At 53.4% G+C, this 24,887-nt stretch overlaps 5 protein-coding genes across 5 annotated transcripts; 1 reads left to right on the top strand and 4 right to left on the bottom strand.

Moving 5' to 3' along the window:
• Positions 1-5,171: 5,171 nt before the first annotated feature.
• On the top strand, positions 5,172-6,225 carry CCOS01_16495 (uncharacterized protein; the record flags this gene model as incomplete). The annotated part of the gene is made up of 2 exons (XM_060464631.1): positions 5,172-5,529; positions 5,654-6,225. The coding sequence occupies 2 exons, from the start codon at positions 5,172-5,174 to the stop codon at positions 6,223-6,225; spliced, it is 930 nt and encodes a 309-aa protein (XP_060304767.1).
• A 2,727-nt stretch (positions 6,226-8,952) lies between these two features.
• Positions 8,953-9,495, bottom strand: CCOS01_16494 (uncharacterized protein; the record flags this gene model as incomplete). The annotated part of the gene is made up of 1 exon (XM_060464630.1): positions 8,953-9,495. The coding sequence occupies one exon, from the start codon at positions 9,493-9,495 to the stop codon at positions 8,953-8,955; it is 543 nt and encodes a 180-aa protein (XP_060304766.1).
• A 299-nt stretch (positions 9,496-9,794) lies between these two features.
• On the bottom strand, positions 9,795-11,477 carry CCOS01_16493 (uncharacterized protein; the record flags this gene model as incomplete). Its single annotated transcript, XM_060464629.1, has 4 exons — positions 9,795-10,438; positions 10,664-10,897; positions 10,962-11,135; positions 11,264-11,477. The coding sequence occupies 4 exons, from the start codon at positions 11,475-11,477 to the stop codon at positions 9,795-9,797; spliced, it is 1,266 nt and encodes a 421-aa protein (XP_060304765.1).
• An 8,520-nt stretch (positions 11,478-19,997) lies between these two features.
• On the bottom strand, positions 19,998-20,682 carry CCOS01_16492 (uncharacterized protein; the record flags this gene model as incomplete). Its single annotated transcript, XM_060464628.1, has 2 exons — positions 19,998-20,222; positions 20,287-20,682. 2 exons carry the CDS (start codon positions 20,680-20,682, stop codon positions 19,998-20,000), a joined length of 621 nt encoding a protein of 206 aa, XP_060304764.1.
• Positions 20,683-23,224: 2,542 nt separating this feature from the next.
• Positions 23,225-24,175, bottom strand: CCOS01_16491 (uncharacterized protein; the record flags this gene model as incomplete). Its single annotated transcript, XM_060464627.1, has 2 exons — positions 23,225-23,822; positions 23,886-24,175. The coding sequence occupies 2 exons, from the start codon at positions 24,173-24,175 to the stop codon at positions 23,225-23,227; spliced, it is 888 nt and encodes a 295-aa protein (XP_060304763.1).
• Positions 24,176-24,887: the final 712 nt, after the last annotated feature.

The following is a 24,887-nucleotide window of genomic DNA, read 5'->3' as shown; positions in this document are numbered from 1 at the left end:
TCCCCGTGGAAGGGGGAAGGAACTTTCTGGGACCGGAGCATGTGCTTGCCCGCTTGCCCAGGTATCCGTACCTGCTACCTACCTTACTCCGTACCGTACCTGCTTGCCTGCGCTGCAGCTGCTCCTGCGCCTGCGCTGCAAGCTTGGAAGCTTGGAAGCCTGCACCTCCCCTCCCCTTGCCCTGCCATGCACGTTTCGACCGCGACCGCGCCTTCCAGCTTGGACGTACTTGCCCAGACATGGTGAAGAATGAGAGCAATGTCTCGAACAGAAAGAAGACCATCCTTTTTTACATAGTAAGGTATTTAGGTACTCCGTACTCGATATTACCTACTTGAACTTCGTATCAACAACGGAGAAATCAAACCCACATTCTAGACGCTCGCTTGATTTCCGAACGTCAGGCCTGACGGCGTGCACCTCCCTTTTTTTTGGCCCGCCTCGTGTTGTCGTTCATCTTGTCTTGTCTCGCGTCCTGTCGCTTGCTCACTCCCTCTTATTTTATTTCCTAACGGATATTTCCATTTCCCATTGCTCCCACCTCCCCTGCCGGCATCATCTATTTCCACCACCTTAAAATTATCAGGGTCCCGATACTATGGCCACCTGAATATCTTTCTAGGAACCCAGCAGCTAGTGGGGTCTCTCCGTACGCATCCTGGCTTCAAGAGAAACAGCAGCGTCTGCCGCCACAGCCTGCAGACAACTCGAGGGCTTGTCAAGACTCGAGGAGCCTACTAGAGGCCTGTCCGTCAACCCATTTCGACGACCCCCGATGCCATGGGCCCCAAACCGTCCAAAGTCGAGCCAACAATGGGCCAGAATCACCAACGCGCTTCCCAAAGCCCGGTCGTGTTTTCGCGTTGCCGGTCTCCGCAACTCACCCCGTCTTCCACTTCCTCGACCGCTTTCTCGTCTTTCTCTGGTCGCTCCTGATCCAATTCGTCTCGGACCCTCCCTCTCCCCGGTCGACCCCTTCTCCGTGCGTCTCGCCCATCCCCCATGGCCTGCCATCGCTACTATAAGCCCCAAGATCCGGTATGAGGGAGCCTCGTCCTTTCCGATACCCGTTCGCCGATCCAGTCATACGCCGAAGCTTCCCCGCCAGACCACGCCATAACACCACACGGCTGCTCCAGTATTTCTTCTCAGCGAGTCGGTCAATTCAGGCGGTCTTACAATACCGACGCCGCCGCCCGGAACACCAAAACCGCACCAGGAACGTCAAAATTCGCGTCAGCGACGACACCTGAGGTGGCACAGGAGAGCACAAGCAACAGCAGCACCTTTTGGGGCTGACCCTTGGCTTTCCTCAGCTGAAGAAGGATTCGGCCCTCCTCCGACCGAATCCCCCAGTGACTAAGACTTCGGAATACGCTCGAGTGCCCCTCCCTGTCGAGCCGTCCATCAGCTATTCGCCCGTCTGCGTCGCCTCCTCGGCGGTTTAGTACAGCGACCCAAACCCTCTGAGAGGGTCGTCACATTGCTCCGTCACGGCGCCTAGCAAACCTCCCTCTCCTTTCGAGTATACTGCCCAATCCAGAGGCCACGGATCAAAACCTTGAGATGTGGCAGTGTGCACGCGCTCACCTAGGTACTTTGTCGGTTCAACGAGATGCTCTAATTCTCCGGTGATGGGCTACTAGAGGTGAGACATTCGCTCAGCTTCGAATGAGCAAGCCAGAGTATCGCCGCGCCCGCTCATCACAACACTTGGCATCACGAGAATTAATCACAGCTAGAGGTAACGCACAACATCTATAGACCCGAACTGCCGTTAAACCTCATTCTGTTCGAAGTTGAAGCCCCCCTACAATGTTACTTCCTCCGCTGTGTATTGGTCGGGACGGCCCTTTAGCTTTGCGGCTGGCTGGCAAGCCACTTATACACATCCGTGGCCATGTGGCTCCAGGTTAGAGAAGGGCTGGGAAGCGGTCACAATCCGTGAACGGGCGAGCAACCAGGGCGAAATGTCTCTGAGAGATGCTAGATCGAGAAGCGGCCGAAGCTTGCGGCTGGATTACTTGTCCTCGTCCAGTCTTCCCGCCTGGACTAAGACAATGACCTTCTCTCAATGCATCGCCACTACTTCCAGCCGATCTATCGTTCACATCTTCAAGTCACACACATTTTTTACGTACAAGAGACTGGCAGCTCACTTGGTATCCAACCCGCACACAGCATCGCCAACTAAGGTGTCAATCGGACATTGTATACCACCGCCACTGCTAATGACCTGAGATGGGGGCCCTGTCTTACCTCGACTGTAACTGCAAACAGTTAACGAAGACCTCTTGGTCGAGACTTCCCGTTCAACAATTACATCCGCGAGTCGAATGTTGCTATGATGGAACATGCTACTTGTTGTCACGTCGTTATGTCTTTGCGCTAATGTCTTACTCTACTAATTTGCTAAGGCTACTTGATAGTTCTCCCGTTTTCAACCAGAACTTAAAGTTAAGCACTTACCGGCAACCCCAATGCCCTACAATGAAAGGTGGAGAGGGCCCAGGACATCACAAATGTATCCGTATCGAGAGAGCCAAATAGTCCTCCTCAGGCTGAACTCCTGACCAAACTTTGCGGCTGAATTGCGCAACGTGGCTGCTGTTCATCTCACAAGCTTACCTGACCGGTTGCCATCGCCGACGTCATTGCTTCGACTCGAACGGTATTCAATGCACGCATTGATGCAGCCTATGGCTGCTCAAACCATCACTTTAGTTGAGTCGCAGAGAGGGACGGAATAAGCTAGACGTGCGCTCGTCATTGGTTAGGACCCAGGAACATCCATTACGCTTCAAGCCCACCTCTTTCCAACGACTACGTACACGGATGTCTCCATGAGCTAGAGTGATGAGAGTGTTCTGCAGGCGCCCGACCGAGCGGGATCTGTGTGATGAGAAGCAGAGGTGCACTCGCGGCTACTCGTTCCCAGATGCAGTGCAACCCTCCGTCGGATGGCTCCCACCGCGGGGCGCAGGAGACATACGTATTCTACCATTGGGCTTCTACGCAGCATTGTGCGGAGCTGACCTGGTAACCGCAAGTGCCATCTTTGGTCGCTTTTCGAGAATAGCATCGGCAGTCCGGCTCGGACTGCCAGCTCCGAGTTGGGGTTTCCCACCTTTCCCTACCCGGCAACACGAGCCAGAGGCAGTTGTCCACGTTCATACAAGGCTCCCGGAGCAAAGAGACAGACATCAGAGAACGGCCACGTTTTACGTAGCGTCAGCCAGAATGTTTCCTACGAGGGACAGACGGCTTCCAGACCGGGCAAAGATGAATCTTCCTAGCACTCGGGAGAAACCTGCAACAGTCTAGACTCTCAGCCACCCGCACCGCCATGCCGCTGTATACAAGGTTTGTCAACTGAGACCTCCCGCCAACTCAACTGTCTTTACGATACGTCCGCAAATAAATCGTACGGCGGTAGACGATCCGTGAACGCTTCCCGCTTCCCACATTCCTCCCGCCGCTTTCCTTGAATCTAGGGGTGCCCAGATCGACGTCAGTTCCACCAATCTGCTGTTTGGACCGAATTCTCCTTGTCGAACGGGGCAAGTTCCAAAAGCTCCGGTTCACCCAAACATTGGGCTTCTCCGGATCTTGGCACATTTCTTTCGGCTTCAACTTGCCGGCGGTCCTTCGATGATTTTAATGCTGGAAATGAAGCGACCACCGTCAAGTTGTATGATGATTTCGAAGTTCAAGAGACGCCGCGTTCGTGGTTGCCATGAGTTCACCTCAGGTCCGGTAAAGCGATGACATTCACTTTAGACCTCCATGCAACCTCCCTGCTGTTCAAGCGGACCATTACAGATGGACGGCATCATGTTTCAACTGTTGGTTCCTGTCTCTTTCAGAGACTCTCCCCGGTCAGTGGAACTGTGGCAAGCCGGTGGTCAAAAATTTCCATGACATCTTCGATGGCTGTAGCGTCAATGGCACTGTCTCCGCAAGGCTCCGTCCAAATTCCTCCATGGCCGTTAGGATACTATCAACTCACTTGCGAGTTACTAGGCTATCGCGATGCGGTCAATTTGCAGGGAGTCCGCAGGTCGCTATCGTCATTTAGAGTTCGGTGAGCTGTATCGAGCGGTTCAAGTGAGTTGTGCCTCGATTAATATGCAAATGTTTCGACGGGGATTGGCCATCCAGGAATGCGGGCGCGCGTTCCAGCAAGGTCGGCACCCCCTCGGACCTCGGATCGCAGACTCTACAAGACTCAGTCATATTTGGTCTCTCTTTTGGGTTATGAAAGTTTGGCTCGATTTGGGGCATCCAGCCTGCCTCAAGGAATGGCAAGAAGAAACAGAGCCGAGTGATCTCGTTCCCTAAGATTCCTTGCAAAGGCTCTCCGAAATCCGGCGATCCAGAATCAACGGTCTCTCGGTCTGAAATCTCCTTCGTCCATTTCAAGGCAAGCTCCCGCATCTTTAAGTAGAAGCGAAACAAATGTCTGTTCTATTCGAGTCTCTTGTTTCTTTCCTCGGGAGAGGCACAGGGCGCGGAAAATCAGAGGGCCCGATCTTCTTCAACCCTGGGAAAACACCAGGCTGAAGATCAACCGTCCAGGTCCCCAATGCAGCGATAAAAACCATCGGAGAGGAACCTCCTCCCAATCAGGGGTTCTCTGAAGGTCAGGTCAAGCCAAGCCGACAGACGGCTTCAGCCTCGCGACGTGATTCTCCCCATGGTTCGACCAGGAGCTCAGGGCGCTCGCTAAGCAAACATGCGACGCGCCCTGTATCGAAAGTTTCAGGAAAGTTCCTCAGAGCTTCTCGCCGTTCCCCCCTCCCACCAGTTTCTCAAAGGTGGTCTTTTTGGGGATGCCGCCAGCCGCCTTGCGCATGCCGGTCATGTTTCTATCCTCTTCCTTTCCCTCTTCTCACTGCCTCTCTCTGCCATCTACGTAAAGTCAATCTTGCATTTGCATTACATCTGCACGCCGTCTCAAGCCAGTTGATCCTTGCCCGCTTATTGCTTCTTTTCCCGCACCGCCTGTTCCTGCAAGCCGTTTCCCGCAGAAGGCGTTGCTTTGCCTGAGACGTCTTTAGTCTTGGAAACAGAGATACATACTATCGATCGCATTGCTGTTACCCACACGCAGCGCGCGCACCCACCCACCCATACACATACACACATATCAAAAGAAAAGATCGATCACCATGCTATCGAGCTTGACAACCAAGATCGCCCTGAGGAAGGTGGGCCTGAACAGCAAGAGCTTCGACTTCAGTGGCGTCGGCGGCGGTTCGACAGACGCGAAGAGCAGCAAGAAGGGTTCCAATGCGGGCCTCGACGACGACGCGGCGGACGGGAACGCGGGGGGCTGGCCGGCGTGGATGTCGATGAAGTCGTTGCCCATCACCGTCGCGCCGTGGTTCTCCCCGCCGCCCCCGCCGGTCCCCATCGGCGAGGTCCCGAAAATTGGTGAACTCGCCCCGCTGGACCGCGATAGGCAGCTCGAGTTTGGCCGTGGTCGTCCTGTCCTCGTTGTCTTTTTACGCTGCGTTGGTTGTGCTTGTACGTTTGTGGACCTCGTTGTCTCGTCCCCCCCTTCACCTTTCGGCTGTTACGTGATGTGGCACAACGATGCCTTTTCTTCAAGAAGCCTCACCGTGACTAACATCTGCCTGTTCCTACACAGTCGCCCAGAAGACCTTCCTTGCCCTACGGGACCTGGCCAACAAACACGCCCGCACCCTAACCTGCATAGCGGTCTCCCACTCCTCCCAGGCCGCGACCAACAAGTGGATCGACATGCTCGGCGGCGCCTGGAACGTACAAATCGTCGTCGACGAGGACCGCGCCATCTACGCCGCCTGGGGCCTGGGGCTGGGCAACGTGTGGTACGTCTTCAACCCGACGAGCCAGGTCCAGGGCTGGAAGGAGAAAGGGTGGTTGGGGGAGAAGGTGGCCGGGGCGATTCAGCGGACGGGCGGTGCTTCTGCTGAGAACGCCGCGTATACCGCTGCGAACTCGAGGAAGCAGCCTCCGCCGATGGAGAGACGGGGCACGGGGATGAGCGGTGCTTCGGCTGTGAGCGTTGGTGGTGGGGAGGACGTGGAGGGAGGGGCGAGTACGGTTATGGGGAATAAGTGGCAGACTGCTGGGGCGTTTGCTGTTGATGGGCGGGGGACTGTTGTTTGGGGTGGCAAGGCTTTGAGGGCTGATGATCCCATGGATTTGGAGATGGGGGTCAAGGTCTTGGGGGTGTAGACGGAGGAGTTCACATGGAGACCGTTGTCCCTCAGATGGGACTGGCTGAGGTATGTAGGTACGGTGGTAAGGCGTTTTTATAAAAGGTTTCGGACGGAAAGGGTGGCGTACTGATTGGCTTTGATAGCGCGGTTTGGGTATGCAATGAGATTGTTCAAGATTAGCAATATTTTCAGATGACGTGGTTGTTCTTCCAACTGTTGGGCTTTGGGGCCGATTGGCTGAGGTTGTGTAGTATTCGCCCTCTACCGATAAAGGCATATCCTCGTAAGGCGATGAGCGGGAAGATTGTGTGCAAACTTTCCTTCTCGTTGGCATCCAGCAGCTGGTTCACAGGAAGGATATCGATGATGAACCAATCGGTCCGTGGTCCGTACTGTTGGCTGTTGGAACAGTGATCTCCCTCCCAGCTTCGGACAGGCTAACGGAAGTTGAAGTAGAAGAAGTACAGCAAGAACAGCGTTCGAAAGAATTTGCCCGGTGAACAGCTTAGATATTAATGCCGCAAACGGGTTAAGCTCCTTTGTGGGATGCGTTGCCAGTGGTAATGTTGATGGCGACACAGGGCCATCGCGTCTCACTCTTTGCATATTGATCAACACATGCGCGAATGGTGAGATGTGGGAAATGTAGGAGGAGGGGTCTATAGTCCATAGTCATGATCAAATTCCGAGTCCGTCGTATTAGGTCGTGTTGGACGTCTCATCCTATGAGTCCTTGGGTTTTGTTTGCCTTCCAACACGCTGTGACCTGGTTCTCGGACAAAAATGAACAACTCTTCGTCTCCAACAGCGGGCCTTTTCTTCTACTTCCTTGTAAGTCGAAGTCAACGAGAACCCATATCGTGAAGCTGAGTACGTAAGTAGGGTATCGCCTGTTGGTGTGCGTCCTCTCTCCTCATAGGTAATTCCCGGAACCAAACAACACATCCTCAACAAAGCCGACGAAACGCGGCTTGCCCTCCAAGAACGTCAATAAAGTTGCAAAGAATACACCCGAGTAGCTGTTGGGGGGGGATGAGATTGATGGTAAGTAGTACATGGTGAAGGCCGCATGTACCGAGACCCGAGACCCGTTGGCTGTTGGTCGTTGGCTGTTGGTCGTTGGCTGTTGGTCGTTGGCTGTTGGTCGTTGGCAAGGCCGCCCAGACCCGACCCGACCTCTTTTAGTCTTCAACACCCCCGCCCCGCCCCGTTCGTCCCGCCCCACGGTGCCATCCTCCGGCGCGGCCCGGGGGTCCCACATACCCGGTTTCCCGACGTCTTTGTTGTCAATTTTGGTTCCGACATTGGATGTTGGATGGTGACGGTGGCCGTTTCTTTGGTGACTGCGTCCATTTGAGGTTGAAGAGAAAAAAGGATAAGCCTTGCATTGGATTGACAGAATCGGAGCGGGCGTCCGAGGATCACTCTAACCCGTAATATGAAGTATAAAATCCATAGCTTTCTTTCAGTTTTGGTGGACATTAACCTGAGGAAGAAGGACTGTGTCATTATAAACTTCTGATAAGCGGCAATTCAATAAATCAAGATGAACCATGTCAACAGACCCTCTCAAGTCAAGAATAACATACACCTTCAAAGCCTCTCACCTTACCCGTACATCTCCAACAGCTCCCATCCATACCTACCTACCTTAAGCTCCGCATAATATATCCACATTCCCAATATCAACAACAAGCAGCACGTAAAGCATCCCACCCCTTCAACAATCAATCCAAAACCACACACACACACACACCACGAAACCATTGAAACTCGCCCCCAATTCTCTTCTTCCCCCCAAATAAAGAATAACCCCCCAACGAACCGAGCGCCGCGGCCATCCCCCCCTTCCAGAAAAACGGTTCAAACGGGCGGAAGCGGCAACGGAACCTCCCGCAAGCCACCGGCCCGGACCCTTTCACCCAATACCCCCTTTAAACCTTCAAGGCTTCACCCAATGAGTAACCACCTCCTCCCACGGACCATGTACCCGTGGCAATCACACACACACACACACACCAAGGTAGCAAATAAGAACAGCAGAAGCACATCATCATCATCATCATCACACTTCAATAGTCCGAGCGCACTCATCACGATGGAAGGAATGCCCATTTCCCAGCAAATCTCTACTAGGCCGTCGGGCCGGAAACTTACCCCCGTAATCCCCTCGCCTTACTGTCTCCAGCACGCTAGACAACGTTCACCCCCGGTCCATCACACCTTGTCACCCATCATTGGGGGGGGGGTTTAGTGAAAGCGAAAATATCAACTACCGGCTGTTACTCCGTAGATCTTAATACCCTTTTCCCTTTCCCCATCATTTAGTTTGTGACCTTCCCTCACGTTTTCCTCTGGCAAAGTTACTAACAGACTCAAGGTTCGGGCCTATCCGAACCAAAAGAGGGCTCTACACTAGACCTTTGAGGATTATGCTCTCCCGTCACTCCTTGCTCTCCAGCAAATCATCAACTTTAGCATACGAGCACGAACATTCAGAGGCCAAACAAAACTTGGGGGGAGACCAAAATCCATGTGTTTTTCATTAGGTTGCTGCTCTATCCTGAGCGAAGCGTGCGTGCCAAAGCAAAACTATGAAGAAAGAACAGTCCCATCCGATCCGTCTCCAACGCAAACCCATGTTGATGATCTAATCCGCATCTTTCCCGACCAAAACCCCCTCTCTTGATGCGGTCAAGTTTCCCTCTTCTTTTCCGTGTCGAAAAAGAATCACGAAACCTCATTATAGCCCTGACCGTCCCGGTGTCCCAGAAGCAGTCAAGGGCTGGAAAGGCAAGTGAAGAACTCCTGCGGCGCAACCTTCCGGTGTGGAAACCCCCCGTAGCAGAAAGACAAGGAAAAACGGATCCCCCCCAAAGTAAGAATCCAGAAACACCCCGATTCCCCAAATCCCTGATTTTTTGTGTGATTTTTTTCGCCGTGTGAAAAGAAGAGTCGTCTTGTGTGCTTTGTACCAACTCCCCGGATGTGTGTTTCCCAGTCCCAACCCATTCGAGTCAAACCAGATGTCGGAATCCACGCCCACGCCGTATTGTATGCTTGCAATTCGAATCATAGGTTGCCCTCCGACGCTTTTGGCACCCGAATCATTCCATGCCCAGCCCGAACGGACATCTGCCCAAAAGAACAGAAAAATGAATCGCCCTGCTCCGTGTTCACAGTCGCCTGAATTTCCCAGATCACCCGAAACAGTTCCTTCACGCTGTGATCTCCCTGCCAACACCCTAAACAACTGCTGGCCCCCTCTTTCGTGTTCATTTGACATGCATCTCCTTTTACCCCGTAGCAATACTGTTCGACTCCGAGGTTGCAGGATTCGGCCCCTGCTTATGGTGTAAAAAGAAAACTCCTCAAAAGATGCCGAAAGACACCCTCACTCCGAGTACCGTGTCGAGACCGAGGTATATATCAAGTTTTCCGTGACCGTGGAAAATCAATCGATGTTGAAATCAAGCTGAAACCCCACCCGCGCAAACCTCCTAACCATCATTCTCTTCCTGTTCAATTCCATAATTGCGCCAACGTTTCCAAAAGACGTGATGCGGTTCAAGGCGTCGAGTTCTTCTAGCCCCAGACGCTCGCGGGAGGCTGGCTCAGGCCGGAAGACTGGGGGCCCCACACCCCATTTCCACGGCCCCAACCGCCAGGGGATGCCAATGGAGTGGTAGATCTCTTCGAGGACGGGTTCGAGGCTCCAGCCTGGTTTCCTGAAGGTCGGGTGCCAATGGGAGCAACGGTCTGGCCCGATTTGGCTCCAGCCGGAAGCTCCTGACGCGGCGGGGAGCCGCCAGGCGAAGAGTTGTTGGTGCGGGCCGCAGCCTGGTTGACCGCGGACTCGAACGCACTCTTGTTGTTGCTCGGAGCGTTAGGCTGAGGGCTGGCAATGCTGCCACCACGCGAGCCTTGTTCGCCCGGGGGTCCAGCAATGGGCCCGGGACCAGCATCAGTAGCCGAAACGGGAGTGTGAGCATCACCGTGAGGAGGCGGGCCGCGAGCCGGATCGTAGGTCAAGGGAGATTGACCACGCAGGCTGGAGGGGCCGCTGTGGGTCGGGACACCAGTGCGCACGACTCCGTTCTCGTCAACATAACCTGCCTTCTCAGCAAACGGACCCTCGCCGTACAAGGCGCTCCGCTGACGAGCAATCAAGTCGCGAGTCTCCTCCTCGGACATGGCCTTGGCACCGTAGGGGATGTCAGAAACGACGGCTGCGCGCACAGTTGATTAGCATGGCTTCCTCCGAAATCTCTCGGTATTACGGGGAAGGGATGGACGAAGGATCTTTCAGGATAGCATCTTTCGACAGTGACATGACGGGGCAGCAGGATGCGCATGATGGTGAAACCCCTCGGCCTGAATTATCTATTTTTCTGCTTTGCTGGTTCCCCCCTGGCATATGGAGTATGTGTGCTATACAGAAGAGGGCGGCCTACTTCGTTGGTATTGCTGCTCAGTGTGCAGGTTTCGCAGTTCCCGCTCCCGTTGGGCGGCCATCCTTCTCTTGGCCTGCATCATCTGTTCCGCGTCGTTGGAGCCTCGGGAGGGCTGGTGGCGCTGGGAGGCGTAAAAGTTCTGGAGGTTCGAGTTGGGGTGGCCTCGGGCATCATCGAACTGGTTCATCGAGTGCGGTCTGGGTCCGGGACCGGCTCCGGCTCCCATGCGTCCGGCTGCGCGTTACAAGTTAGTATCGGGAAGGCTGCGGTGATGCCCGCCAGTTGCGGGCAGACTTACTGAAGTCGAGGGATTTTCTGGCGGGACCATGACCGGCGGGACCCATCTTGGGACCACCAGGGGTTGGGTACTCACGTCCGCGACCGCCCATGCCGTATGACTTCCCGCCCTTGGCGAGATTCTCGTACGCACGATCAACCTCTGTAGGCCTAGCAGTCAGTGTCCGCACCACATCTATAGTAATTATCTCGTCAGCCTTGCTCTTCCTGCGCACGGCACACTGTAGGCGCGGGTAGACGATGGACAGACGCCCGCGCCATGATATTGGATTGCCGCGCGCCGAAGATTTCGAGATGACCTACCCTCGAATTGGTAGAAGAATGCGAAGTCGTCCTGGGGCGTTGGGCCGCTGGCACCTGTTGGCGAGAACCTCGAGTCAATTCCGGCGTCTGGTTTTGCGATTTGGTGCTGTTGCGACAACTGGGCCGACTCACCAGCACGGGCAGGAGGCGCTTGGTGTTCCCAGTTGTTCTGGCCGGGATTGGACCATTGCGGGTTGTTCTCGTAATAGGACATGGTGATGCTTGTGGTTGAGGGAGATGAAACCCGGTTGGCCACAGTTGTTGTCTGAGAGGTCGAGATGAAAGTGCCGCGCGAAAAAGGCCGGTCGAGAGATTTCTGATCCTTTCTGGAAGAAGGGAAAAATCAGTTCAGGTCTTCTCAAGGCGATGTTCGAGACCAGAGGCGCGGTTGAGGAGCCTCAGGGGGAACGGTGTCGCAAAGGGATGGGTTGAAAGACGGCGCCGCAGTGTCAGGGGAGAGGCCAACGGGAAAGACAGGGAAAATAAATTTTTGGGTATGGGCGGCGGCGCGGTTAAATGTCTCGCGGCTTTTTTTGCGCAGGGTTGTAGCGGACTGACAGGGAAACCACTCACCAAAGGGGAAAAGAGGGACGGGGTTTGTTCCTCGAAGTTGTTGCGCGGGCTCGAGTCAACGATCAACGGGTACGAAAGCAGGCGAGAGGTAGAGCAAAGAAAGACTCTTTTTTTGTTGGCCAGAGATGCGCAAGATGAATTTCCTTTGCAGCGGAGTTTGGTGTGAGGGCACTCGTTTCGAGGTGGCGGTCGTCGGCTGGTGCGGTTTGAGGTGATGGAGAGAAATCAGGCGAATGCTCCAAGACGGAGAAGAGCAAAGAGGTATGCGGGAAACGAGACGACGGCGAACTGGCGGGTCGAATCGGACGTATGGGTTAGTAGGTGGGTGGGTGGATGTGTGTGTGAGGTGGTCTGGGTATTAGAAGGTAGCGTCCGGGTCGGACAACCTAAGGTACCTAGGTAGAGTGATGCTGGTAACTATGTATCTTTCTCTCTCTCTCTCTCTCTCTGGTGTTCAAGGCCTGTGCCTTGGCTTGACTTCGGACCGTGGCAAGGCGATGTGGGACTCGAGGCAGTGAGAAGAAGTCGAGCAGTCATTGCCAGCAGAGCAGGCAGGGCAGGGAGGAAGTCACAGAGAGAATGATGATGATGACTTTTTGCGTTTGCTAGTGCAGCCAGTCCCGGGGTGGCAGGATCAAAAGAGGCGAGCGTGGAAAATGAAATCAAAAATACAAAAATACATGAGAAAAAATGAGTGGGAGACCCAAATGTGAGAGGGAGGAGCAGAAGCAGTAGGGACTTGGAAAGGTACTTCGTACGGGGGCAGCACAGCCAAGCCGATGCGGAAGGAAGGCCCAGTTCCAGTTGGCAGTCGCGCAGTGGGTGGTGGTCTGGTGGAGGAGGACACAGGAGGAAGTGGTAGGCTCAGGTTGTCTCTGTATCCGTACGAGGTACTGTGACTTGCAACTTGTAACTTGCACCTGCACTTGGGGGAGTTCGGCAGCGACAAGTTTCCAGCCAAGCACCAGAAGTGGAGGAGGAGGAAGGAGAATACCAATGTGAGGTAAGGCAGTCTTGGGTACCTTGGGGGCACACCGGGGCAGCAGCGACTGCGAGGAGACGAGGCAGGGATGGACGGTGGAGGATGGGGGTGGAGGGGCGAAGGAGATGGAAGTCGAGGAAGGTGCCAACTGGATACCGTATTTTACTTCATTACTGTGTACGGAGCACACTAGCACTGCACCGACGAGGGAGGCACCCGGCGCACAACCCGCACATGCCCTTGACCGTCTAACACTTTTACATGTCGGAGCATCAAATTTCTATGTGCTGGGCGGGCACTCTGTATTCCTAGGTAAGTGCGGACGTATCTGCCAAAGGTATCATACGTTATCTGTCCTACGTACCTAGGTAGGTACCTAACTCGAGGTGCCTTGCTTCACCTTAGGTCGTGGAAGGTTTCTGCCTTGGGTACCTTGCCTTGTTGCGGATATGCAACAAGTAGAAGGAGCGAAGGGGGAGGGCCGGGGAGGAAGGGTGTGAGGTGCACCTCCTCAACATGCTGGGTGGGAAAGACCAACTGCGACTGCAACTGCAAACTGCAACGGCGACTAGGACACCGACTGGGAATCTGGGACCAAGGGGGGCCAGGGACGAGAGACGACATTGGACACTGCACTTTGAGCAACGGGACGCTAGCGCAAGAACTTGACGGGAACTCCATCGCTGAGAAGGAGGAGGACGGGGTGGGGGTGGCCGAACCGGAGGAAGGTACCGGTACACTCTGCCTTCAAGAACGTGCCTGCCTTCAACTGTCCAACGGGAGGTTAGGTAGGTAAAACTCTGTACCTTTCGAAAGCACTTACCTTACCTTTCTTCACCTAGGATTGACAGTCAATAGATTTCCTACCATCGTCACTTTTCCCTAACAGATCTTCTTTTTTCCTCAATCCCATGAGTCTGAAGTATCATGTCCGGCCGACCACATCAAGCACAACAAACTGTTCGAGGCCGACCGCCCTTCTACTTAGGTACTGGACCAAGTCTACGCGCTTACCTCGAATTCCTGCGAAGCTTCTCCCTTCCACTCCGTGCCTGAAGTTGGAATTCCCAATACTGGGCGAGGGAGCCTGCCGCGACACTGTCGAGTCGAGACGTCAATTTGAGACGAGACACCAGAAGAGGCAATGTACCTGTCATCAGGGACTGAAGCTGGATGGTACGCCTCCACTGGGCAGACTCCAAATATCTTCACTTGATACTTGCCGTCTCACTGTCCATGTAAGCATTTGGCAGCGCTTACTCAACAGCCAACAGCCTTCATTAATATCCACAAGTCGGCTCTCCCTTTGGCGAGCAGCCGGTCCGCCGCAACGTCTCGATGTTCGTCGATGCACGTCGATGCTCGAACAAATTTCCAAGTTGCAGGGCATGCATCAGGACTGCGTGGAAGCTGCATGGCTGTAAGGATATGCAAGTAAGGTGAGGTATTGACCTCCTCCTCGGAACATGTATCTCAGTGGACGTGAGTGAATGGGAGGGGAGGCAGAAGACGGGGGCATGTCGACGTAGAAACAAGCCGAGGGAGCTTGTGGATGGTATCCGTCCAGTATCTTTTCGAAAAGTGGTCTGCCAGGCTGCCCCTACCATTCAGCATCATCCGGAACCTATTAAGGTAGGAATTGGAACGGATAGCTTATGTGATAAAGGCCATGTCATCGTCGGCGGTCGCCCGCCTGCACCTGCACCTGCACCTGTAGGTCGTCGCATGCGGTCTCGGGGATAATTAACATTTGGGAAATCGCGTGGGTAAGCACAGCAAGACGCCATCCATCAGTTGAACGTACCTAATCTCTGGGGCTCCAACTTGCCAGACTTGCTAAGTTGTTCCAGTGCTCCTGCTCCATCCCATCCCGTCAATGATCAGGCTTCAGCAAGCTTCCAAGCCAGGCGGGCCGGGGTCGGCAGGCGACCCACTCGATATTGGAGAAGCAGGAGAAGGAGATTGGCATCTCGAGATGAAAAGAGGAACATGCATACTTCTTTGTAAGGTACCATCTCGCCAGCCCTATCTCTCCTTCTCTTGCCGTTGAATCCGCTGGGACCGTCTCCAGGTTTCTAAAAGGAAGACGAGACAGCTGCTCGTGAAGTTGCCAGTTTCCGGTTCTTCGTGATGAGGTCAGCAGAAGAGGAAAAAAGGAAGGAGAACGACAGAAAGACAGAGGAAGGTAGCCCGGTACGTAGTTCCCCGTCGAAATCTCCATTGTTGCGTTAGCGCCGTTTCGACTGCACGGTATCAGTACTTGTATGTGTCTTGGGTTCCCGCCCGCGCCGTTCGTTCTTCTTCCCGAGCATTTCCATGTTCCGTCTCTCATTCCATGTCGCGTCTTTCCTCGCCCTCGTCCTTCTCCCGCCCCTTGAATTCTCAACATTGGGATTCCAGAGAAAATGTCGCCAGACCTAGGCCTGGAAAGGTGTCCTTGTATCCGGTGTTTACGAAGTCCTGGTACTAGACGAGAACCGCGGAAAGCGAGCGTCACAAATCTCACATGCTTGCTGTGCCTCTCGGAATCTTGCACAGCACCAGGACCGACTCCTCAGCGTCACTATTGAAGCAAGCACCACGCAGACAATCTCCAAGAAACCCGAAATAACGACTGGGCCAGACACAGACCAATGCGTGGGGAGCACCCCTGCCAACCACTTAAACCTCTGGTTGATCCACCCACGCTAACGAGCAACTAGTACCCATGTACCTTGCTTGCCCTTTCCGCGATTGCCATTACCAAACAGTAAGGAACCTACGGGGACGTGCCTTATCCGTATCGCCGCAGCTCACCTCATTCAAACCCGGAAAGACCTGAGAGTGCGAATGGAAGATGGAAAAATCAAGGTGCCTATGTATCTGTCTGTAGGTACTGATATGGTATTGCGAACTACCTTAGGTAGATGAGCCTGAGCTCCGAGAAGCCGTTCTTTCGATGCTCACTTCAAGGATCAGGGAAAGAACGTTTGGCTCGTTGGACTTATCGTCAGGAACGTTCCAATGGCACACAAATCTGCTGCCCAACGCTCCTTCCTACGTCTTGTCTGCTTGCTGCGCTCACATTACGTGAACACCTCTACAGCCCTTTGTTGCGAACCTCAGTCCTACCGTGTCATGTGAAGTTCCAAATAAGTTGGTCGCATTGGAAGGCAGAGCAAGCAACAACCAAGCGCAAGCGGAATCTGGGCACACACAAACCTCTGTCTCCTATCCCATCAACCGCTAGAAGGCGTCAGTACATCCGTGTCCAGCCTTTCCCCAACTTCTACTTTGTTTTGAAACTTTTCACAAGCGAATATAAGGGAAATAGAGTCGGATAGATATATACTTCATGATTATCTCTTAGGAAAGTACGGACATACCAATTGACGCCATCTAGCAGGGAGGCACACCAGAACACTAGATCCTCTCACATCGGAAACCTCGTGCTCAGCATAGACACCCTCGAGACCTTCAACGCCGCCGGACCAACAGTAGTCAAGCTCAGCATCACCATGATCCAACACCGTTCCCTTCCCAGAGAAGACGATGCCTACGAGACAGCAAATTGTGACTCAGGCCCTTGTCGTCGGCATCAGCTTTCTCCGTTCTTTGTCAACTGCCTCGGTCTGGACACTCAAGTCTGTGTTGCTGCATCTCGCTGGCGCCCATTGGAAGGTTGATCTTTCTGCAGACCGAGCCGAGCAACAATTTCAGCCACCGACGCAGGAAGCAAGCTATTGCCACCAGTCCCGTACTTCTACTTCCGCATGCCTCCATGTCTATCCCAAAGAGCAAACCCCATGGTCGAGGCCGAGACCCTTCTCATCAATTTACACCCCAGGTGCCAAGTGGACCGCAGATCTGCTCTTTCGCGCGCTCTAGCAGCAATAATTCTTGAGCCCTGGCATATGGAGAACGGGTCCCTAAAAAACGAACATTCACTGCCGCGAGCCCGCAGATAACCCCCTATTTCACCATACTCCGTATTATTGGAACGACATTCTCGAGGCCCATACGAACGTGCCATGCTTGCAAAACCTCAACAAAGAAGCATCGTGTCGGTAATTGCCCTCTGTGCTACGGTCACTTTCTGTCCTCTCGGACGCATCTAGCCCCAGCGGCTACACGCAGCTTCGGAGCCAGCAGTTACGTCAGCTGAGGCCGCAACCCGCCTCTCTCGAGATGCGATTTGATCGGTTAACGTCTCAGATGGTCGCTCTTCATCTTTCCTAGCTGCCTTTCTTCGCCTCTGGGGGCCGCCCTAGCCCGACTTGCCCTACCCGCTAACCAGGTACTGACTCTGAAGGTGGGTGTCCTTGAACCTCCTTGCTTCGCCTCTCCCCCTCCGAAACCTGACAACTACGAGCGAGAGGCTACCACTTTGTTACCAACAGACTACGGTTTAACAGCCGGGCTGGTGTCGACAAGGATGCGCCGCCTATGACTTGTAACCCTTTTGGCCAACCAAAACTGACACGTCGACATGCTACCGTGCTGTAGTTTGTAGGTGCCGTCAGCATTTGGCTTGCCTTAATCTGAAAGTTTCCTTGCCGGCCGCTGTCAACGTGATCGGCATTGCCTTAAGGAGGACGCAGTACTTATTGATGATTTGGGTTGTGGAGGGCTTCCTAAGCAACAAGAAAATCGAGCTTGTTACCCCGCACAGTGCTCGCCATGCACACTCACGCACCATCACCGAGGACCCATTGGATCCGACTAAACGACCTTCCTGACAATGGACCGAACTCCCGCCGCGTTCCCACCTCCCTCCATCTTCCCCCACAGGTCATGCACAGGACTTTGCAGACGGCGGGATTCCGTCGGTAACGGTATGCGGAAACACCACGACCGGCATATTCTATCTTTTTGATTTGATGGGAGAGCCTCCGTTCGATCACCGCTGCTACTCATTCGAGTCTCATAGCGTCGGCGTTTTCGGACCAAACACGGCCCAGCTCCACAGGAAGATCACTGATATCAACAGTTCGACAATAATTCTGATCTTCGCGTCGCCAGTGTTCTAGAAGGATACGAACGGACAGTTCTCGCCCCCAAGATGGAGAGCCCTGTGTGCCCTAGAAGCGGCAATCAAACACGACTCTCCCGGACTGCTCCTCTCTTCAGGTTGTGAGGTTCGCGCTGCGGCCCCATTCGCCTCAGGCAGTCAGCGTCCCGAGCTTCATACCGCAAGGCCAGATCCCTCAATCTCTGGTGATCCACACCTCGTCCTCCCCTGATCCCAGATCCCTCAAGCTTTACGATTCAAGGCGCTGGCAGACTGTCAGCTGCGCCGTCGCAATGTCAACGAATCACCAAAGCCGTGCTATGGGATCAGACCATCGTGGCCGACACGAGATAGTAATGTCCGCCGACTCTGTTCTTCTTCGGCTTCCGCTCGGTTGCTCTGAGGCCCAATGTCGAAACGGTCTTGATCATGATGCAACCTGAGTCGGTCCATCGTTCCGAGCAGGCGGACAACCTTTTTTGATGGAATTGACGAGCGTTGCGCAAGACGTGGAAACGCTATGAAGTGAGGGTGATTGTGTACCGACCACAACCTTCAACTACCACTCCGCCGCAATTGCCAAAAATGCAGCATACGGCTGCCGTGCCGTCATACCTGCAACCCGCGCGGCCTGCAGGAGGTCATCATCACGCACCTATGCAGCAGGTCGCACGCTGCAAGCCTGCAAGGCTGTCCTAGTACTGGTGGCTCAGCTCTCCGAATGGGGGCAACTAACCCGTAACCGGTTGCAGAATGGCCACCAGTGCGCGGCAAAAAGTCGGCATCGATATCGATGGCAGCTTGCCGATGTCTCTCAGCGATCCGTCGGCTGCTGGCGCCCTCCCTGATGGATTGGAAGACGCGCCGCTGATTCTTGAAACTTCAATGGAACAGTTTCCAACTCTGTTCTCTTGTCGACTCGGGAAGTGGACCCATCAAAGGATCCCTGAACCTGCTCCCTTCCATTGAAGCAACCTGCGTCTTGGCTCTTCACCTATTTGGACCCTTTTGGTTCTGGCTGGTACGATTTTTCTCCCAACCGGAAACTCCTCATTACCGGCCTGAGGGATCTTTGGGGAGACTGGAAGATACGACAGAACGATCCGTCACGTCCATTGGACGTTCGGAATCGCCATGGCGAGAAACCCACGGGCGGTACTGCGCAGAGTTTGATTTCTGTCTCGACTGCGACAGCCCAACCCGACGATCTGGATTGTGATGGTCTGATGGCAGCCCGCCGCCCGAGGGCCTCGCACTCGTCCCGTCTCGCCAAACTTTGGATTCTCTCTTGAGGAATTGATGACAGGTTCTCCGAGCTGAATCTTGATGTGTCAAAGGGCCGGCTGATACAGCTTAGACGCCGTACTGCTCAGAACCATCTTGACGTGTCAGGTATAATGAATCAAACCGAGGACCTCACTTGCAAGTGACCGACGCCACAAGTGCACGTTTGGTCCAGCGCAACCACTCAGTCAGTACAATGAACGGGCTGCCAGCTGTCCATTTCCCTGCCTACCACACTGCACTTGGCCCAGCTGATCTGTGGTGGTCATACTGTGTTGTGTCTTCTCGAAGGATTATTGTCCCGACAATGCCGAAAGAAACTGTGCCGCTGGCTGATGGCGTCCGACCAAGGTCAACAACGTCCAGCAACACAGTCCCGCCTTTCTTATGGGCGACCAGCTAGCTATCTGTACTCTGTGGCCAGTTCGCTGTCACACCCAACTCTCGCATGGGGTGGCGTCAGACATCCTTTTTGTACAGAGATCGAGTCCAATTAAGTGATTCGCGGGGTCACAGGGAACCAGGTTACGGACATGTCCCCGACTTCACGCCGTTTAAAACCTGACATGAGCAGTTGTCCAAGATAGCAAAGCTACCTGTCTGCACAATATTCTACAGCTGATGATCGGGGACCAAAGTGTTTGTAGCAGCCATGAAGTCATCATCCCATCGCACAAAAATCAACAAAACATTCCAGCAGCAACTTAGGCAGCGCCTGTCTTTCCCTCAGCTTCGATCCCGAACAGCAAAGAGCAGCGGCCTGACAAGGAAACGGTGACCAACACCAGGCCGAATTCAGGACAACTTCCGACGCAATGCTCCAACGGTTTACCTTGTATAGCCTCCCACAGTTTGCTGACGAAATTAATGGCGCTGGGCAGCGGGAAACATGGGGGTAATCCCGCTTAGCTGCTCTTGGACTCGCCGCTTGGGGACCACTCCAATAAAGCACTAAGGCTGCATGTCACCAATTGCACCAGGGCTAATCTTCTGGAAGCGCCGCGGTCCGTCATTGCGACTCGTACGACATGCTGATCGAAATGGCAGTACGCAATCGTTGCCAGAGGGTTTGGCCCCTCTGGATTTCGGTCTGCCATGGCGCTGGTCTGGCAGTCCTGAGAACGGCGGATATGATAATTACTTTTTGCAATACGGAAGAAAGCTAAAGAGCTCCCGGAAAGACATCACAACCACCGGCTCGGATCTCGGGGGGCCACTCGATTCGGCAGGCCAATAAGGCGCTGCCGAAAGCCCGGAATGCGTTGCCGGGAGAAAATCGGAACGTTGCATTGAATCACAGATATCAAACTCGAAGAACTCTTGCTCGCCCTGGAGCAACCGAGAAGGGGGACGTCGCTCGTCCCAAATCATGGGGCCTCCAGCCATAAATACTGCCAGGCTCAAAGCTACGGTCGCCATCGGGCCAGCCGCCTTCGTGATGGCAGCACCAGCAGCAGGTGGTGCAGGTGAGAGGAGGGTCACGTAGGGAGAGGTTGCAAACCACGCATGCACCGACATGCAGGTTCTTGCATTTGGTCCTTCGACATCACACCTGGGAAGCCAGTCAGAGCTGGCCAGACATGGGCACATGGCATCCAATCCAGCGCTTGCAGATTCGGACACACGGTTCACGGGAAGAGCGTGTTCCCCACGTACACTACCTTTGGCATCAGGCCCCGATCAGGGACGAGAGGAAGAGGGGGGGGGGGGGCATATGCCATCTCGGCTCAACCTTCTTGAGCCTTTTCCAAGTCGTCTTCCTTTGGAGTGTGGAAACTCAAAAGGTGGGGTGCGCGTCAAGCCAATTCAGTAGCCCCGGTATATGTACGTACGGACTTCTTTGCGTCGAACTTCGGATGAACCCGGCTGTTGACATGCTTTCTTTCTTCTGATTGAGAAGGACTTTTTTTCTTGTGTTGTCGTTATTTTCCCCGCGTCCAACTTTCTTCGAGCACTAGCCACATGTCAACTTATCTCTAATGGCTTTTATGTGTGCTCCGTGCATGGCACATATACAGTAGGCCAGGATGGGAGTCGGTGCTCATATAGCACTCAGCAACTTGAAGAGCAATCAGTTATTTAGTCAGCAGATAAAGTAGTTTAGATTTCGAGAGCTCAACGATTGAAGCAGTCCTCAATTTAAGAGTTTTTAGACCAAGCACGAACAAGTCGTTGTGCTCTCTGAGACTACTATTCTTCCTTCCCTCGAAGACACATGTTCAACTCTGTTCACTCGCAGCAGCTTCCGATTATTGTCACTCAATGGCGGCGTGGCAAGCTTGGAAGACCTCCATGAGACTCCGGGCGCGAAGTTCTCACCAAGGCCGCTCCACGATGGCTATACTCAAGGACGAGCTGCTTCGAGCAAGACGTGAAGCTGTAGTAGTCTGCAAAGATTCACTTGAACATCGATGAGTAGGGCGTTAGAAATTGTTTTATACTGGGCCCAGATTCTGGATTCCAGATGTAGATCCTTGTGTATCTGTATCGGGAGTCAATATCAAGCTGCCACTTGGGACAGAATCCTGTAGCCCCCTTCCCCAGGTACGTTGTACGTCTACTTCCTGCAGTCAAAATCTCACAGATATGTTTGTGATCTGCTTAATATTGTCTCTGGTTAAGTTGCCTCTGGCTTAGATGGCGGTCTTCGGACTCTACGGTGCTGGTTTCGATCTAAACTTAACATTAATATCGAAGTCTCTGTCGAGACTACTTACTTGTAGGGCCTTGGTTTGGACGCGCTGGAGCAAGCTCCATCTTCTCCTAAGAGTCATGAAATAGGGAATGGGATAAAGTGGGAAAGGGGCGATCGAGGCTGGGCTCATTTCTTGGTAGAGACGGCATTCGCATTGCTCGTGTAGAAACCTATATGTACACGAGGGCTTATGGAAATGCCGACCTAATTAGCTATAGACTATTTGTAATTTCGTTCGATGGGACGAAAAAAGATAGTAGTGGTAATCTAACCACGCAATGTAGCTTGGATGATTTTTGTTTTCTTTTGTCTCTCGACTGCGTTATGTATTTAGGTGGGCGGCGTATTTGAGGAAAGCCTCGGAGGGGGACTTTTACATGTTCGATTCTCGTTTGTCCCTAGAATTCCTCCTACGGTTCGTAAATTACTACTGAATAGAAGACTCATTGTAAATACAAGGAATGAGCTGAAACAAATGGCCTCGAAGGACAAATTTAAAGTAATGAGTGATTGGGGAAAAAAAAAAGTTGTACCGACGGCGGGACTTGCACCCGCAACCTTTGGCTGAGACTCCTTCGGCAAAGATAGGAGGCCAATAAGCTACTATTGCTCCACGACGGCGTGCTTGTAACCATTCGGCCATCTGGTCTTTGGCTCTGTTTGTTGGATTTCAGATGACGGGAAGGCGCGTTAAGAATGGGAGAGGGAGAGTGGTGGGCGGTGTGAAGTTTCTGGGTTTGTGTGTATTCCGTTTGTTGATGTCCTTAGGCTGCAAAGCCTTTTTTTTTTTTCTGAAAGACCCTGAAACACAGCGATAGTGGAACTTACAGAGAATGGATTATCTGTATGGCTTGATAAATCATTGGGGGTTTGGGAGGTTTGCGATTTCGTCGTGATATCCCAACAATGGTTTTATCGAGAGCTGAGTAAGATATCAAGGGCACCAGGATAGTATTAATATCCTCTTTCGTAGCCGAAAAGGGCAAAAGCTCACCTCTATATGATGTTCTATTGGGCTCTGATAGGTAGTAAAGGGGAGGCGCCGGCTTGAAGGAGGACTGGTCGCTCTCAACCTGCCCAAGAAAGCCAAGGGTATTCAAGATCGTATATCTACAGCTCCATTCTTCATATGGAATTGTTGCCTTTCATGCGATGACTAGATTGAAGGTGCTCCATAGCCAGCAGATATACTGTCTATAAACCTGGCGCGGGAACTTAGTAGACGGGGAATCTCATCAGCTGATATCAAATACATTGCGGCAGCGCCATCATATCCGAGCAGGTTGGTCGTCCCAACACAATGCTTCTTCCGTATGAAAGTGGCACCGCCCCAGGCAAGACTATTTATTTCAACCGTCCTGATCTTCTCGGAAAACAGTTCATTGACGGGAGTGACTGGGCCTAAACCTCCACTTCAAGTGACCTTCTGCCGTTCTCTCACTCCTCGAAATCGCAAGCATTAGCAATATGCGCCACGGCATCAATATTCCGCTCCAAATCCCCAACCTTCTCCCGCGCCGCCATGACAGCAGCCTTTCCCAACGGAAGCCTCAGAAACCTCCCTCCCTTCCCCTCCTCCTTCTCCTTCACTGCCTCCGCTAACCCCTCCCCCGTAACAAAATCAAACATCTGCCTCGCAGCCCTCACCGGATCCCCAGCCTGCTTCCCACCACCATCTTCCAAATACCTCAAAACCCCCTCCGCCGCCGTGCCCTCATAGAACGCACTCATCCGCCCCGCGGCGGGCGAGAAGCCGGGCTGGTCCCGGAATAAAGTCCGAAACGGGCCCGGTTCGACGAGCATAACGCGGATGCCAAAGTCGGCGTACTCGGCCGCCAACGACTCGGAGAGGCCCTCTACGGCGAATTTCGAGGACGAGTAGGCGGATACGGCAGCGAGGCCGCGGAGACCGCCTGTGGAAGAGATGTTGATTACGGTACCCGAGTGTGCGGCGCGCATGTGCGGGAGGACGGCCTGGGTTGCGCGGACTATGCCGAAGAGGTTCGTGTCGAAGAGGGTTCGGAAGTCGCTGAGGCTGTGTTTTGTTCGCTTGTCAAATTGTGATTTGGTGAATACTTGCTGGCCTGGGATTTCTCACCTGAGGTCCTCGAAGCCGCCGGCGATGCCGTAGCCGGCATTGTTCACGAGGACGTCGATACGCCCGTGGATCTGTGCTGCGCTGTCTACCTGTTGTTGGACACTATCTTTTGTGACGTCGAGGGCGATCCAGTTGCCGCCTGCTTGCTGGATCTCCTCGACGAGATGGGGCGTCTTTTCTGGGGATCGCGAGGAGGCGATTACGAGGTGGCCCCTTTTCAGGACCTCGCGGGACAGTTCTAGGCCCAGGCCGGAGGAGCAGCCTGTGATGAGCCAGATTAATTGGGTCATTGTTGCTTTGATGGTGAAGGAAGTTGGGGGGAGGGGGTTAGATGGGTTTGGGGGCAATCAGCGAAGACAAAGTGAAAGGAGATGGTTAGGAAATGGTCTTTTTAATTCTAGCTAGATTTAAGTAAAGGAAATGATACTCGAGGTTCAGATCTCTTCTACTTTGAATAAAGCATTCCTTGCATATCATTACATCACAGCTCTTTTCTCCATGAAGAGCTAGGCAATGATGTAGCTATCTTCTCGGACTTAAGGAAGGAGGTAAAGATCGGGTTCTTCGTGGGCCCGTTACCTGCGAATCGATTCGAAAGCAATCACTGTACATCTCGTTTGACGAATTTGCAGATTTACGGCGAATGTTTTCCAAGTCTGGCGATGCGTGGTGAGGTCTAGTATGTCGGACGAGACCGGACATATGGCTGCGAGTCAGCTAGTTGCTGACCGGGGGCAAAGCAAGACGAAAACAAAACACCACATGTGGATTCGATGACAACCCTTAGCTACGGTAAATCCGTATGTACTGTGGCTTCTGTAACGTCATAGTCGCAAACTCTCAACGATGAGAGTAACAGTACAAATGTCATATAAAGCCTCCCGCGACTACGATAAGATGGATCATCACAACTTCAAGTTCTCACTCGTCTGCGGAAGTAAATCCACGAGCCATTCCATCAACGACCTCCTCCCTCTCTCCTGAACAAACCACCACCACCCC

Source organism: Colletotrichum costaricense (genome assembly GCF_030867565.1).
Source record: "Colletotrichum costaricense strain IMI 309622 chromosome Unknown Scaffold_31.1, whole genome shotgun sequence".
NCBI lineage: Eukaryota > Fungi > Ascomycota > Sordariomycetes > Glomerellales > Glomerellaceae > Colletotrichum > Colletotrichum costaricense.
The sequence above is the reverse complement of the archived record's forward strand: the minus strand, read 5'-3'. Positions and strand labels throughout refer to the sequence as shown.